General features: G+C 43.7%; 2 protein-coding genes across 2 annotated transcripts; both read left to right on the forward strand.

Moving 5' to 3' along the window:
* Positions 1 to 25: 25 nt before the first annotated feature.
* actc1a (actin alpha cardiac muscle 1a) lies at positions 26 to 7,413 on the forward strand. The gene is made up of 8 exons (XM_036976220.2): positions 26 to 61; positions 3,524 to 3,677; positions 3,943 to 4,071; positions 4,378 to 4,573; positions 5,305 to 5,466; positions 5,620 to 5,811; positions 6,370 to 6,551; positions 7,142 to 7,413. The coding sequence occupies exons 2-8, from the start codon at positions 3,549 to 3,551 to the stop codon at positions 7,283 to 7,285; spliced, it is 1,134 nt and encodes a 377-aa protein (XP_036832115.1). The 5' UTR covers positions 26 to 61; positions 3,524 to 3,548; the 3' UTR covers positions 7,286 to 7,413.
* A 944-nt stretch (positions 7,414 to 8,357) lies between these two features.
* Positions 8,358 to 15,802, forward strand: LOC110521098 (inactive Rho GTPase-activating protein 11B). Its single transcript, XM_036976480.2, has 8 exons — positions 8,358 to 8,662; positions 9,421 to 9,517; positions 9,659 to 9,779; positions 9,966 to 10,101; positions 14,628 to 14,776; positions 14,919 to 15,062; positions 15,196 to 15,292; positions 15,414 to 15,802. The coding sequence occupies exons 1-8, from the start codon at positions 8,469 to 8,471 to the stop codon at positions 15,550 to 15,552; spliced, it is 1,077 nt and encodes a 358-aa protein (XP_036832375.2). The 5' UTR covers positions 8,358 to 8,468; the 3' UTR covers positions 15,553 to 15,802.
* Positions 15,803 to 15,893: the final 91 nt, after the last annotated feature.

A 15,893-nucleotide genomic window follows, 5' to 3' on the forward strand; every position in this document is an offset into this window, starting at 1 on the left:
GGGACACCTCTCACCCTCATCCTTTATCCCAGTGGAAACTCCAGTCTTGGCGTACAACTTGGTGAGTGTCTTCATTTGCTTTGTTCATGTTCCACTACTGCCCTGTAGCACTGAGTACTGTCTATAACACTGAGTACTGTCTATAACACTGTTTCTCTACTGGACTCAGTACTGTCTATAACACTGTTTCTCTACTGGACTCAGTACTGTCTATAGCACTGTTTCTCTACTGGACTCAGTACTGTCTATAACACTGTTTCTCTACTGGACTCAGTACTGTCTATAACACTGTTTCTCTACTGGACTCAGTACTGTATATAACACTGTTTCTCTAGTGGACTCAGTACTGTCTATAACACTGTTTCTCTCTCTAGTGGACTCAGTACTGTCTATAACACCGTTTCTCTAGTGGACTCAGTACTGTCTATAGCACTGTTTCTCTACTGGACTCAGTACTGTCTATAGCACTGTTTCTCTAGTGGAGTCAGTACTGTCTATATCACTGTTTCTCTCTCTAGTGGACTCAGTACTGTCTATAGCACTGTTTCTCTCTAGTGGACTCAGTACTGTCTATAACACTGTTTCTCTACTGGACTCAGTACTGTCTATAGCACTGTTTCTCTACTGGACTCAGTACTGTCTATAACACTGTTTCTCTCTCTACTGGACTCAGTACTGTCTATAACACTGTTTCTCTCTCTAGTGGACTCAGTACTGTCTATAGCACTGTTTCTCTCTCTAGTGGACTCAGTACTGTCTATAACACTGTTTCTCTACTGGACTCAGTACTGTCTATAACACTGTTTCTCTAGTGGACTCAGTACTGTCTATAACACTGTTTCTCTAGTGGACTCAGTACTGTCTATAACACTGTTTCTCTAGTGGACTCAGTACTGTCTATAACACTGTTTCTCTACTGGACTCAGTACTGTCTATAACACTGTTTCTCTACTGGACTCAGTACTGTCTATAACACTGTTTCTCTACTGGACTCAGTACTGTATATAACACTGTTTCTCTAGTGGACTCAGTACTGTCTATAACACTGTTTCTCTACTGGACTCAGTACTGTCTATAACACTGTTTCTCTCTCTAGTGGACTCAGTACTGTCTATAACACTGTTTCTCTACTGGACTCAGTACTGTCTATAACACTGTTTCTCTAGTGGACTCAGTACTGTCTATAACACTGTTTCTCTACTGGACTCAGTACTGTCTATAACACTGTTTCTCTAGTGGACTTAGTACTGTCTATAACACAATTTCTCTCTCTAGTGGACTCAGTACTGTCTATAACACTGTTTCTCTCTCTAGTGGACTCAGTACTGTCTATAACACTGTTTCTCTAGTGGACTCAGTACTGCCCAGTACCAGTAGCCGCTCTGTTTAATTGATTATTGGACTACTTCAGACAGACGACGACAGGGAGTGGGGTTCTGAGAGGAAGATGACTACATGACTTGTTAGTGCTGGGAAAGGATCCACACTTTGTCAGCTATTCTTAGAGAGCATTCTGCACTGTGTTGTTGTCATTTTGGAAAGCGAAGAAAGGCCAGGATCTTGGTTTAACAGCCGGGAGCTACTATTGTAATTGAAAGAGAGAGCACATAGAGATAGAGTTAACCCCTGCAATGGGAGAGAGTTAACCCCTGCAATGGGTGTCTACCTACTTCTAATTGGCTTTTAGAGAAGGATGTTCATGAGAGAGCTTGAGAAAGAATTGTTTTGAGAGAAATTGTGAAGAAAGAATATTAGGAGAAAGAAAGAGCTGAAGAGAGAAATGGATAAATGAAGGGAGTTGAATGGGGAGAAAGAGAGTGCAGGACAGCGGCAGTTGCCCGGCAGCCAGGGCTTGTTGTGATTGATTGACATGCCATGCTGTTGGCAACACATGCTGGTGACAGGCCATGCTGGTGGCAACACGTGTGAACAGTGACCTGTGGCTCTGGTGGATTAGGGGGGGGGGGGGGGGGGTAGAGTGGCCACTGTGTAGTACCGGGCCTTCCGACTCCTGACCACTGGCCAGGCATCCTGACCAGGCCTCAGGCTTCCTGATCACTAATGACCACACACTGACCAGCTGCCAGGCCTCTAGGCCACTAATGAAGGGAGCTGCCAGGCCTCTAGGCCACTAATGAAGGGAGCTGTCAAGCCAGGGTTGGAGGGATCAGACTCAGGGGCTGGCTGGCTGGAGGGTGATGGATAGACAGATGAAGCTGGCTGTAGGGTGATGGATAGAGTGATAGACGGATGAAGCGATAGAGAGAGAGGTGGACTGGAGGGAGGTATGGAGGGACAGTAACACATGCTTTGAAGGGAGCAGCGGGCTGGGGAGGGAAGGAAGGAAGGAAGGAAGGAAGGAAGGAAGGAAGGAAGGAAGGAAGGAAGGAAGGAAGGAAGGAAGGAAGGAAGGAAGGAAGGAAGGAAGGAAGGAAGGAAGGAAGGAAGGATAGAGGTATAGAGAGAGGGGACTGGAGCGATAGTAACACTTGCTTTGAAGGAATCTGTCAGACCAGGGCTGGAGAGGGGGATGGAAAGATGGATGAAGGGATAGAGGGATGGATGTAATGATAGAGGGATGGAAGTAATGATAGAGGGATGGAAGTAAGGATAGAGGGATGGAAGGAAGGATAGAGGGATGGATGGAAGGATAGAGGGATGGATGGAAGGATAGAGGGATGGATGGAAGGATAGAGGGATGGATGGAATGATAGAGGGATGGATGAAGGGATAGAAGGATGGATGGAAGGATAGAGGGATGGATGGAAGGATAGAGGGATGGATGGAATGATAGAGGGATGGATGAAGGGATAGAAGGATGGATGGAAGGATAGAGGTAGGTTTGGAGAGGGACTGGAGGGACAGTAGCACATTCTGTCCAGCTCCCATCCATGGGAAACAGGAGTTACTGTTGTGCCGACAGCTGAGGAGGGACCTCCAGGCCACCACTGTTACTTGTCAACAGACAAGCTCCTTCAGCTGCGACATAGCTCTGTTAGAGATAGGGGAGGAGGGGGGAGGAAAGGGGTAGAGGAGGGAGGGGATGTAGTGTTCCGTGAGGCTGCTTTTTGGAATGACAAGGGCCATGGCTAAGAATAGAGACTGTGGTGTGGGGGGCTCTACTATGTCCCTTTTTGGCTTTACAGGGAAGCTCTGACAAAGAGGGAGAAGATAGGTTATCAGTGGCCCGTAAGAGGACTAGGTTATTTCAACAACACTTTTGAAAAGGTCTTTCTAGGAACATTTGAAATATTTGCACTTTGAAATAGTGAAAGTATGACAAAATAAAACAGATATCATGAAAATAGGCACTGTTTATATAAAACCATTATGATATGATAATTCACCAGTCATGTCTTTAATGTAACAAGTGCTTCAATGTCGCTATAGTGCTTAACTGTTAATTAATGCATAGAGGTAGCCTCCAGTCTAGTGATAAGCTCATGTACTGGGTGTTTGTTATGGTGTTACTGTAATAAGCGCCCAGACGGAGCTCTTACCGCCGTGTCTCTCCTCCCAACAGAAGGTCATCCTAAACAAGACCAATCATGTGTGACGACGATGAGACTACCGCCCTCGTGTGCGACAACGGCTCTGGCCTGGTCAAGGCTGGGTTCGCCGGTGATGACGCTCCCCGCGCTGTGTTCCCATCCATCGTTGGACGCCCCCGTCACCAGGTACGCTACTTGCTGAGAAAGAACGGATAGCCATTGCCGGTTACTAACGGATTTGTTTGTGTACTTATGCCATGACGTAGAAGTTACGAGGCTATAAGGTGACATATTGTGATGTAGTGACACAGATAATGTAGTGTAGTTTACGTTTGTAGCATTGCATTGGTAATAAGACGCACGTCTAGCCATGCGTAAATTTGGGGTAAAGTTTGATCCACGCGTTGTGCGTATTGTGAACTCTCCTGACCTATGCTTCTCCTCTATGCAGGGTGTGATGGTGGGAATGGGACAGAAGGACAGCTATGTGGGAGACGAGGCTCAGAGCAAGAGAGGTATACTGACTCTGAAGTACCCCATCGAGCACGGCATCATCACCAACTGGGATGACATGGAGAAGGTGGGTATGAGAGACGAGATGCTACTAGAGATATTGGACACGATTGTAAGATGATAAAAACTTAATTTCTCAAGATACACATATACTTAGAGACTGGAAGTGAAGGATACTATCCAATATGAAGTTAAGACTTATCGACACACATAAATAGTTTTTTAAAAGCAACATAGGAAATATTTTTGGAGCTAAATTATGCCAAACAGCATGACTTCAAAGGGACAGCTTAATATTTCTCTATCTCACAATGTGTTATATTGTTCCAGAACCACGTCTCTGACCGTGTCTGTCCTCTACTTCCTCTACCAGATCTGGCACCACACCTTCTACAACGAGCTGCGTGTGGCTCCTGAGGAGCACCCCACCCTGCTCACTGAGGCCCCCCTGAACCCCAAGGCCAACAGGGAGAAGATGACCCAGATCATGTTTGAGACCTTCAACGTCCCCGCCATGTACGTGGCCATCCAGGCCGTGCTGTCCCTGTACGCCTCCGGTCGTACCACCGGTGAGAAACGAGCAGAGGAGAAAGACTCCATACATTAACATACAATTCAGATCCAGTGTATTCTTGTGTCTCATGCAACCTTTCATTACATGAGTCGTAGTTTACACCATTTAAGATGAACATAAAGCTGTTCCATTCTATTTCCTCTGGTTGTAACACTGGTGAGTTTCCACAGGACGTCAGACCATCACATTTACCAGAACCACAATAACTTTAACAAGTGCTGCTCACATTACTCACATGATACCTTAGAGACTCTGTAGGGATAGGGATCTACTACAACAGGGATAGACAACTAGATTCAGACGTGGGACGTTTTTGTCCGAGCGGATGGTCAGGGGGAGCCGGAACATAATTATAATCATTTGTACACTGCAAATTGACCACAAGTAAAGCCCCAAAATAGATGTTATATCGAAAATTACATGATAATTTCAGACCTTCATTACATTGAGACACTATCACATATGTCTCTCTTTTTATGAGTGGAAATACTTGGGAACAGATTATTATTTTTTGCTGAATTCCTGGTGATTTTGCAGTCTTTAAAAAATATATATTCACATTTTTTACTAAACTTTGGGGGAGCAAAATAAAAAGTATTGCGGCCCAGTATTTAGTGTAGAGGCCACCTGTTGTCGAGCCCTGCACTACAGTATCACATCCAACCACAAGTTATACGTGAAAATCAGCTGGTCCGTGATCTGTGTCCACCTCCATCCTTTCCTCAGGTATTGTGCTGGACTCAGGTGATGGTGTGACCCACAACGTGCCCATCTATGAGGGTTATGCTCTGCCCCACGCCATCATGCGTCTGGATCTGGCGGGTCGCGACCTCACTGACTACCTGATGAAGATCCTGACAGAGCGTGGCTACTCCTTCGTGACCACCGGTAAGATGGACACATATAGGATAAAGTTATACATAGACAAGATGAGAGAACATCTTTGAGGCTCTACGTAGCGTCTATGAGGCTCTACCTAGCCTTTATGTAGCGTCTAATGTAGAACTTGATTCACCAACACTCTGAATCTGCCCCCTACAGCCGAGCGTGAGATCGTGCGTGACATCAAGGAGAAGCTGTGCTACGTGGCCCTGGACTTTGAGAATGAGATGGCCACCGCTGCCTCCTCCTCCTCTCTGGAGAAAAGCTATGAGCTGCCTGACGGTCAGGTCATCACCATCGGTAACGAGCGTTTCCGTTGCCCAGAGACCCTCTTCCAGCCTTCCTTTATTGGTGCGTATCTCCCTCTCTCTCTGTCTCTCTGTCTCTTTCTCTCTCTCTCTCTTTCTCTTTCTCTTTCTCTCTCTCTCTTTCTCTCTCTCTCCATCTCTCTCTGTCTCTCTCTCTCTCTCTCTCTCTCTCTGTCTCTCTCTCTCTCTCTCTCTCTCTCTGTCTCTGTCTCTGTCTCTGTCTCTGTGTGTGTGTACCTCTGGTTCATCTATTCCTTACCATGTAGCTTTCCACAAACTTACTTTCACATTAGACTGGAGCTCCCGAGTGGCTTTTTAAATGTTTTACAAATGTTATTTTTATGAAATTCACTGAGGACGATGGTCCTCCCTTTCCTCTTCTGAGGAGCCTCCACTGGTTGCCATATATGTCACAGCACTGCTCTGGCCCTCTAGTCTCCAATGGACAATACATTCCGTTACAGTTACAGAGTCCACATACGTAGCCATTTACTGTGAACATCGTCTATTCCTTACCTTTCTAACTCCTGTTGGTCACCTACATCCTGTCTGTAGAGGTGTCGTTGCTCACCAAGTGTCTCTTCTCATCTCACCTGCTCAGGTATGGAGTCCGCTGGTATCCATGAGACCGCCTACAACAGCATCATGAAGTGTGACATTGACATCCGTAAGGACTTGTACGCCAACAACGTCCTGTCAGGAGGTACCACCATGTACCCTGGTATTGCTGACCGTATGCAGAAGGAGATCACCGCTCTGGCCCCAAGCACCATGAAGATTAAGGTGGGGGAACACTTATTTTCAACACAGGAGGAACTCTGTTCCAACGTCCAACAGGGTTGGGGTGAATTTCATTTCAATTCCTGTCAATTCAGCAATTATAATGAAATTGCAATTCTCTTCAATGCTTTTCAATTAAGAACATTTGGAATTTGGAATTGGAATTTGGTGTCCACACTAGGGCACGACTTATGAACGAAGCCATGCCTTGGGCGTGTATTCTAAGTGGTATGATACTATGGAGGAGTTCCAACAATATCAGAGCCTTGGATAAGCTGTAGGTCTACAGGATTTGTGTTTGGCAGTACATGGGTACACACACAACTCTGGTTAAAATAAGCAACACTGTCTGTCCACTGTGCTAGAGAGCAGCAACAACTTCGGAAGAGTTCTTAACCTACCCTCTACATTTCCTTCCATACAATCCACTACAATATCGTGCAAAATAAAATGGCATTTTGACTAGAGTGTTTAACTCTGAGTGGTTAACTCCACAGCTCTTGTTCAAATAAGCAACAGTTGTACACTGCACTGTGCAGGAAAGGACAATAGCCTCTGAGTTCTTAACCGACCCTCCACATCTCCTTCTCTAGATCATCGCTCCCCCCGAGCGTAAGTACTCGGTCTGGATCGGCGGCTCCATTCTGGCCTCCCTCTCCACCTTCCAGCAGATGTGGATCAGCAAGCAGGAGTACGACGAGGCAGGCCCCTCCATCGTCCACAGGAAGTGCTTCTAAAACATCCCATCTTCCCACACCACCTCCATACACATTCACCCTCCTTCTGTTGTTTGCATTTCTACCTTGTCTTGTGCTGTATATACAGTTGTAATAAAATAGTTGTCTTGTAACAATAATCACTGAGATACTCGTTGTTGGTCATCTGTTGCTGGGTTTGAGGGAACACACATTCAGAATACATAAAATTGTCAAATTATAATGGTGATTAGACCAAAGCATCTGACCCCTCAGTTATATTAACTGTTGTAATTAAATCATCCACCACATCATGATAAATTATAGGCATATCTCCCAAATGAAGATGCTGGTAACAATATAACAGTTCAACACAACGACTAGTAGACCTACATCCAAATACCACACAATATTGTTTCCTTCATCAATTTACTGGCCAATACAGCAGCACCCTTAGCCAGTTGACCTTATCTGATGTAATGTCTTAGCCAGTTGACCTTATCTGAAGTAATGTCTTAGCCAGTTGACCTTATCTGATGTAATGTCTTAGCCAGTTGACCTTATCTGAAGTAATGTCTCAGCCAGTTGACCTTATCTGATGTAATGTCTTAGCCAGTTGACCTTATCTGAAGTAATATCTTAGCCAGTTGACCTTATCTGAAGTAATATCTTAGCCAGTTGACCTTATCTGAAGTAATGTCTTTGCCAGTTGACCTCATCTAAAGTAATGACTTAGACGGTTAACCTTAATTGAAGTAATTTCTGTATCTGACACTGCAGCCTTCTTGAAACGCAAATCAAGAGTGACTGATCTCCCTTGCATCATAAAAAACTACTCAATATGATTTGTAGATCAGTCAGTCACAATTTACCCATGATACATTACGGTTTTGATGCTCTGGAACACAGCCATTGACTAGGCCAGGGCTAGGCAGGTTCGCCTGTAAGCCTACTAAGCGCTAAGGTGATGATATAGCGCCACCTTCTGTCTGATTAATGTATTGCATCTTCCAGGCAGAGGCTCTTCATTGAAGGGTGTGTCCTCACAGTGCCACAGGTGATAATGATGCCAATAATTGCACACTAGGAACAACAAGTGACTTTTCAGAGTCATCAGCAATTGTACTCTTAAAATAGTTTACCTGGAAGAAACTACTAAATAACATTTAGGACTACTCTGCTTCTACTGTTTATTTTTTCACCTGCAAAAAAGAGTGACGGAAAGATGAAGATTTCAGAAAGGCCTAGTGACACGGTCCGTCTCTCTGTATTGGAACATCTCCGTGTGGTTCACGGGATAAAGCTGAAGAGCTGTGGAAGGAAGAAAGAGAGAAGGTTTACAGGTGGTACCAAAGTGTTCGGCGTTCCACTGGAGAGTTTGCCGTTGTGTTACATGCCTCCGTGTGGGCTGCTACCCTGGTAAGAACTAGGGTTACAAAGGTACCGCTAATTTACCAAATTTACCCGGGTTTTCTGTCATTTTGATAATTAACAAGCTACGCCAATATATCGAAAGTTTTGGTAATTTTATGCTTTAACTTGATAGAAAAACGTATTTTATAGATATATTACAATAAAAAAAAAGTATAGTTGTGTCCATGAGTTTCTAGTAGATGTAGAATCTTCAAGAGAAAATGGCCTAATTCATGAAAAAGGCATCTAATCAACAATGACATTATATTCAATTACCTCTGCAACTCTTCCAACTATTGACTTTTCACAACTGTCACCAGTTTGACGTAAAAACATTGTCAACGAATCCATATAGACAGTAAAATATTTAAGTGTATAAGAATGTTAAATGCTGAAACCCTCATTAAACACCAATGATATTCACTATATATTTAGGATCATGTTTTATATTTAAGATAATGATGTACAACTTTTCAATTTCATTTTAAAATCATCTCATTTAATATATTTTACATGTAATAAGGCCAGAGAAGGAGACAGAGATAATTACAGACACCTGTGATAATTTGAAGTACCCAAAAGAGCCACGTCTTTTGATGGATTACATAATATCCTTGAAAGATACCAAAATTCCGATAGTTAACGGAGTTTCCTGTAAAATATCCTCTTTTGCTACCCTAGTAAGAACACACAGGCTCCATTCTAACAATGTACAACTGAAGTGAGAAATAAGAATTCCTATTAATTTTACAACTTCAATGTAGCTTTCTAGTGGATGCCTGTGAGCATCTACTGGAACATGCTGGGACTGATGGCCTTTTCAGAAAATCCGGCTCTGTTGTTCGTCTGAGGACCCTCAGGGTAAGTGTGTGACTTCAACATGCATGGATCGTTGATTAAAGGATGTCAATTTAATACTTTTTTTTTATCTGATGGATTCTTGCTCTCCTCTTTCCCCCCCTCTTTCCTCACCAAACCCCCACACCTCCAACAATATCACAGGCCAAACTAGACCATGGGGAGGCCTGTCTATCCACAGCCCTCCCCTGTGACGTGGCCAGCCTTTTGAAGCTGTTCTGTCGTGAGCTTCCAGACCCCCTGTTCCCCTCAGACCTCCATTCAGGTAGGCAGCCTAGAGGTTGGAGAAGGTCGCTGGTTTAAATCCCGGCTTTAATGGGGGAAATTATGGGCCCATACTCATAAAGTGTCTCAGAATAGAATTGCTGATTTAGGCTCAGATCCACTGAATACAGGTCCTGCGTGAAGTGAGTCTGACAATAATAGACAGCAACACATTTTATTTCTCCAGCCCTGCTGAAGGCCCAGCTATTACCCACGTTGGAGGAGAGGGCCTTGGCCACCCAGCTGCTGTCCTGCCTACTGCCTGACAGGAACTTTGCCTTCCTCAGTTACTTCTTCCACTTCCTCTCAAAGGTCTCCCACAGGTAATATGTTTGGCGATAGCATTGCTATTGTGGGGGAATAGCAGGCAACAGGTAAAGTGTACTAGACTGTTCACTCTGCTACCGTTCGGCAAATGGTTCCGAAGCATTGGCTATCGGACCAGCAGGTTCGAGACAGCTTCTACCTACCAAGCCATAAGACTGCTAAATAGACATTAGTTGTGTGTGCATAGAGTCAGTGCAGGATAGACAAGACTTACACTCCTCATATGCTGCTGCTACTCTGTTCTTTATTTAACTCTTAATATAATCGATCCTGATGCCTAGTCACTTTACCCTGCCTTCATGTACAGTACATATCTCCCTCAAATAACTATTACCCCCTGCACATTGATCTGGTACTGGTACACTCTGTATATATCTATTACCCCCTGCACATTGATCTGGTACTGGTACTCTCTGTATATACAGTTGAAGTTTACATACACCATAGCCAAATACATTTAAACTCAGTTTTTACAATTCCTGACATTTAATCCTAGTGAAATGTCCCTGTCTTAGGTCAGTTAGGATAACCACTTTATTTTAAGAATGTGAAATGTCAGAATAATAGTTGAGTGATTTATTTCAGATTTTATTTCAATCATCACATTCCCAGTGGGTCAGAAATTAACATACTCAATTAGTATTTGGTAGCATTGCCTTTAAATTGTTTAACTTGGGTCAAATGTTTTAGGTAGCCTTCCACAAGCTTCCCACAATAAGTTGGGTGAATTTTGGCCCATTCCTCCTGACAGAGCTGGTGTAACTGAGTCAGGTTTGTAGGCCTCCTTGCTCGCACATGCTTTTTCAGTTCTGCCCACAGATTTTCTATAGAATTGAGGTCAGGGCTTTGTGATGGCCACTCCAATACATTGACTTTGTTGTCCTTAAGCCATTTTGCCACAACTTTGTAAGTATGCTTGGGGCATTGTCCATTTGGAAGACCCATTTGCAGTCAAGCTTTAACTAACTGATGTCTTGAGCTGTTGCTTCAATATATCCACATAATGTTCCGTCCTCATGTTGCCATCTATTTTGTGAAGTGCACCAGTCCCTCCTGCAGCAATTCACCCCCACAACATAACACTGCCACCCCTGTGCTTCATGGTTGGGATGATGTTCTTCGGCTTGCAAGCCTCCCCCTTTTTCCTCCAAACATAACAATGGTCATTATGGCTAAACAGTTTTTTGTTTCATCAGACCAGAGGACATTTCTCCATAAAGTACGATTTTTGTCCCCATGTGCAGTTGCAAACCGTAGTCTGGCTTTTTATGGCTGTTTTAGAGTAGTGTCTTCTTCCTTGCTGAGCGGCCTTTCAGGTTATGTCAATATAGGACTTGTTTTTACTGTGGATAAAGATACTTTTGTACCTGTTTCCTCCAGCATCTTCACAAGGTCCTTTGCTGTTGTTCTGGGATTGATTTGCACTTTTGCACCAAAGTACATTCATCTCTAAGAGACTGAACGCTTCTCCTTCCTGAGTGGTATGATGGCTGTATGGTCTCATGGTGTTTCTAGTAGCATACTATTGTTTGCACAGATGAACGTGGTACCTTCAGGCGTTTGGAAATTGCTCCCAAGGATGAACCACACTTGTTGTTGTTTTTCTGAGGTCTTGTCTAATTTATTTTGATTTTCCCATGATGTCAAGCAAAGAGGCACTGAGTTTGAAGGTAGGGCTTGAAATACATCCACAGGTACACCTCCAATTGACTCAAATGATGTCAATTAGCCAAAAAGAAGCTTCTAAAGCCATGACAACATTTTATGGAATTTTCCGAGCTGTTTAAAGGCAATCAACTTAGTGTATGTAAACTTCTGACCGACTGCAATTGTGATACAGTGAAATAATCTGTCTGTGAACAATTGTTGGAAAAATGACTTGTCATGCACAAAGTAGGTCTCCTAACAAGACTTGCCAAAACTATAGTTTAACAAGAAATTTGTGGAGTGGTTGAAAAACGAGTTTTAACTTCCGACTTCAACTGTAGCTATTACCCCTGCACGTTGATCTGGAACTCCCTGTATATAGCTATTACCCCTGCACGTTGATCTGGAACTCCCTGTATATAGCTATTACCCCTGCACGTTGATCTGGAACTCCCTGTATATAGCTATTACCCCTGCACGTTGATCTGGAACTCCCTGTATATATCTATTACCCCTGCACGTTGATCTGGTACTGGTACTCCCTGTATATAGCTATTACCCCTGCACATTGATCTGGTACTGGAACTCCCTGTATATAGCTATTACCCCTGCACATTGATGTGGTACTCCCTGTATATAGCTATTACCCCTGCACATTGATCTGGTACTGGAACTCCCTGTATATAGCTATTACCCTGCACATTGATCTGGAACTCCCTGTATATAGCTATTACCCCTGCACATTGATCTGGTACTGGAACTCCCTGTATATAGCTATTACCCCTGCACATTGATCTGGAACTCCCTGTATATAGCTATTACCCTGCACATTGATCTGGTACTGGAACTCCCTGTATATAGCTATTACCCCTGCACGTTGATCTGGAACTCCCTGTATATAGCTATTACCCTGCACATTGATCTAGAACTCCCTGTATATAGCTATTAACCTGCACGTTGATCTGGAACTCCCTGTATATAGCTATTACCCCTGCACGTTGATCTGGAACTCCCTGTATATAGCTATTACCCCTGCACGTTGATCTGGAACTCCCTGTATATAGCTATTACCCCTGCACGTTGATCTGGAACTCCCTGTATATAGCTATTACCCCTGCACGTTGATCTGGAACTCCCTGTATATAGCTATTACCCTGCACATTGATCTGGAACTCCCTGTATATAGCTATTACCCCTGCACGTTGATCTGGAACTCCCTGTATATAGCTATTACCCCTGCACGTTGATCTGGAACTCCCTGTATATAGCTATTACCCCTGCACGTTGATCTGGAACTCCCTGTATATAGCTATTACCCCTGCACGTTGATCTGGAACTCCCTGTATATAGCTATTACCCCTGCACGTTGATCTGGAACTCCCTGTATATAGCTATTACCCCTGCACGTTGATCTGGAACTCCCTGTATATAGCTATTACCCCTGCACGTTGATCTGGAACTCCCTGTATATAGCTATTACCCTGCACATTGATCTGGTACTCCCTGTATATAGCTATTACCCCTGCACGTTGATCTGGTACTCTCTGTATATAGCTATTACCCCTGCACGTTGATCTGGAACTCCCTGTATATAGCTATTACCCCTGCACGTTGATCTGGAACTCCCTGTATATAGCTATTACCCTGCACATTGATCTGGTACTCCCTGTATATAGCTATTACCCCTGCACGTTGATCTGGAACTCCCTGTATATAGCTATTACCCCTGCACGTTGATCTGGAACTCCCTGTATATAGCTATTACCCCTGCACGTTGATCTGGAACTCCCTGTATATAGCTATTACCCCTGCACGTTGATCTGGAACTCCCTGTATATAGCTATTACCCTGCACGTTGATCTGGAACTCCCTGTATATAGCTATTACCCCTGCACGTTGATCTGGAACTCCCTGTATATAGCTATTACCCCTGCACGTTGATCTGGAACTCCCTGTATATAGCTATTACCCCTGCACGTTGATCTGGAACTCCCTGTATATAGCTATTACCCCTGCACGTTGATCTGGAACTCCCTGTATATAGCTATTACCCCTGCACGTTGATCTGGAACTCCCTGTATATAGCTATTACCCCTGCACATTGATCTGGTACTCTCTGTATATAGCTATTACCCCTGCACATTGATCTGGAACTCCCTGTATATAGCTATTACCCCTGCACGTTGATCTGGAACTCCCTGTATATAGCTATTACCCCTGCACATTGATCTGGAACTCCCTGTATATAGCTATTACCCCTGCACATTGATCTGGAACTCCCTGTATATAGCTATTACCCCTGCACATTGATCTGGAACTCCCTGTATATAGCTATTACCCCTGCACATTGATCTGGAACTCCCTGTATATAATAGCTATTACCCCTGCACATTGATCTGGAACTCCCTGTATATATCTATTACCCCTGCACATTGATCTGGAACTCCCTGTATATAATAGCTATTACCCCTGCACGTTGATCTGGAACTCCCTGTATATATCTATTACCCCTGCACATTGATCTGGAACTCCCTGTATATAATAGCTATTACCCCTGCACGTTGATCTGGAACTCCCTGTATATAGCTCTGTTCTTCTGCATTTTATTCATCTTGAGTTTATATTTTAACTCCATCGTTGGGAAGGGCTTGAAACCAAGCATTTCACAGTAAAGTCTACACCTGTTGTATTCAGAGAAAGCGACAAATAACATTTGTTTTGACGCTTAGCTCTAGTGCTGTAAAGGTCAAAGACCATTCTTTTTCGGAACTCCGTCTGAGATAATATACCATTTAGCCGATGCTTTTGATCCAAAGTGCCTTGTAGTTCCGGTTCTTATTGAGATCATCAATTGTCTTCTCTCTGTTTTTCTAAGGTGTGCAGAGAACCGGATGACCAATAGTAACCTGGCTGTGATCTTTGCCCCGAGCCTGCTTCCCCCCAGCCACGGAACAGAGGGGATGGACACACATATGAAACTCAAGGCTGTGGTCTATACCTTCATAGAGAATGTCCATTCATTTGGTATGACTCTCACACCCCTCATTCTCCACCTCGATTGCTTTCACCCATCAGATGTATGCCGGGACTCGTATGATAATGTCATGTAGGGGGGCTCTCGATTGGCGACGCATTCTAAGTCACTGCAAATGTCTCTGTCTATTAGGTGTGGTTCCTCAGGTGATCATGGAGGGCATCCCAGGTCATGCTGAGATGTCTCCCTGCAGGAAGAGACGGCCACTCAGAAAGAGCCTGGGTTTGGAGGCCTTCCCAGACATTCAGCTTTTCAGGAGCAAAACATTTTGCTCAGGTACATGCTTACAATCTATTTTTCCACATGAATTTGGGCTGTCAGATTGTGTGCAGTATAATTGACAATGTTTCAGAGACTTTTCATTTGAGCTTGTGATAATTTCATGATGAATTTAACTTCCTTTACCCAGAGAAACCAGGCTCAAGTCCTTCAGCTCGGTTGGCTAGATCTCCCTCCACCCCAGTGAGGACAGAGAGCTGTAGACTACAGAGCAAAACACTCAAAAGGTAAAATGTAGTTTTTGTGTGATATACCTTTTTAACAAAGCTCAGAGAAACCGATCAAGGTAGGGTCCTGCCCCACGTAGGTGGAACTACTAACAGTTTTCATTCCCTGTCCACCCCTCAGAATAGATTCGGGAAACGTTGGGTGTTTTTCAGCCAAAAGGCTGAAGGGAGGTGATGGTATCCGCAGGTATCGTGGTCGGTCTGGTCTGGGAAAGCTGAACCTAAGCCCCTGGAAGAGCAGGCGACGCACCACTCTATAGTCTCATGTCAAATAGAGAGATCTCCATTCATCAGACATCGAGGCCCATATGTCAGTTATTGTTTTGCATTGAAGATGAGAATGAAACCCTATGAAAGTCACATTTTATTGTTAAGACATTTTATTTGTCTTTAGAAACTTTTGGACTTTATATTTAATTTATTTCCCTGTACATATTTCCTGTAGTCCACCTGTCCTACATGTCTGTAAAACTAAAATTTGTTTTAATAAATAGGTTTATTTTTAATTCTACTTTGGAGTCAAAGGTATGAAAATACAATTTTAGCCACATTTTAGGCTATTGCATGTCTGTCTGCTAATTTGTAAAGCACACAAGAAAAC

Source organism: Oncorhynchus mykiss, chromosome 4, assembly GCF_057628025.1.
Source record: "Oncorhynchus mykiss isolate SJ-2025 chromosome 4, ASM5762802v1, whole genome shotgun sequence".
Classification (NCBI taxonomy): domain Eukaryota; kingdom Metazoa; phylum Chordata; class Actinopteri; order Salmoniformes; family Salmonidae; genus Oncorhynchus; species Oncorhynchus mykiss.

Excerpts from the sequence above, each read along its gene's own strand:
- actc1a (XM_036976220.2), top strand. The coding sequence starts at position 3,549 with ATGTGTGACGACGATGAGACTACCGCCCTCGTGTGCGACAACGGCTCT. Across the intron at positions 5,467-5,619 it reads CTACTCCTTCGTGACCACCG|CCGAGCGTGAGATCGTGCGT; the intron begins GTAAGATGGACA and ends TGCCCCCTACAG. Across the intron at positions 6,552-7,141 it reads CAAGCACCATGAAGATTAAG|ATCATCGCTCCCCCCGAGCG; the intron begins GTGGGGGAACAC and ends CTCCTTCTCTAG.
- LOC110521098 (XM_036976480.2), top strand. The coding sequence starts at position 8,469 with ATGAAGATTTCAGAAAGGCCTAGTGACACGGTCCGTCTCTCTGTATTG. Across the intron at positions 10,102-14,627 it reads CTCTCAAAGGTCTCCCACAG|GTGTGCAGAGAACCGGATGA; the intron begins GTAATATGTTTG and ends TGTTTTTCTAAG. Across the intron at positions 14,777-14,918 it reads AGAGAATGTCCATTCATTTG|GTGTGGTTCCTCAGGTGATC; the intron begins GTATGACTCTCA and ends TCTGTCTATTAG.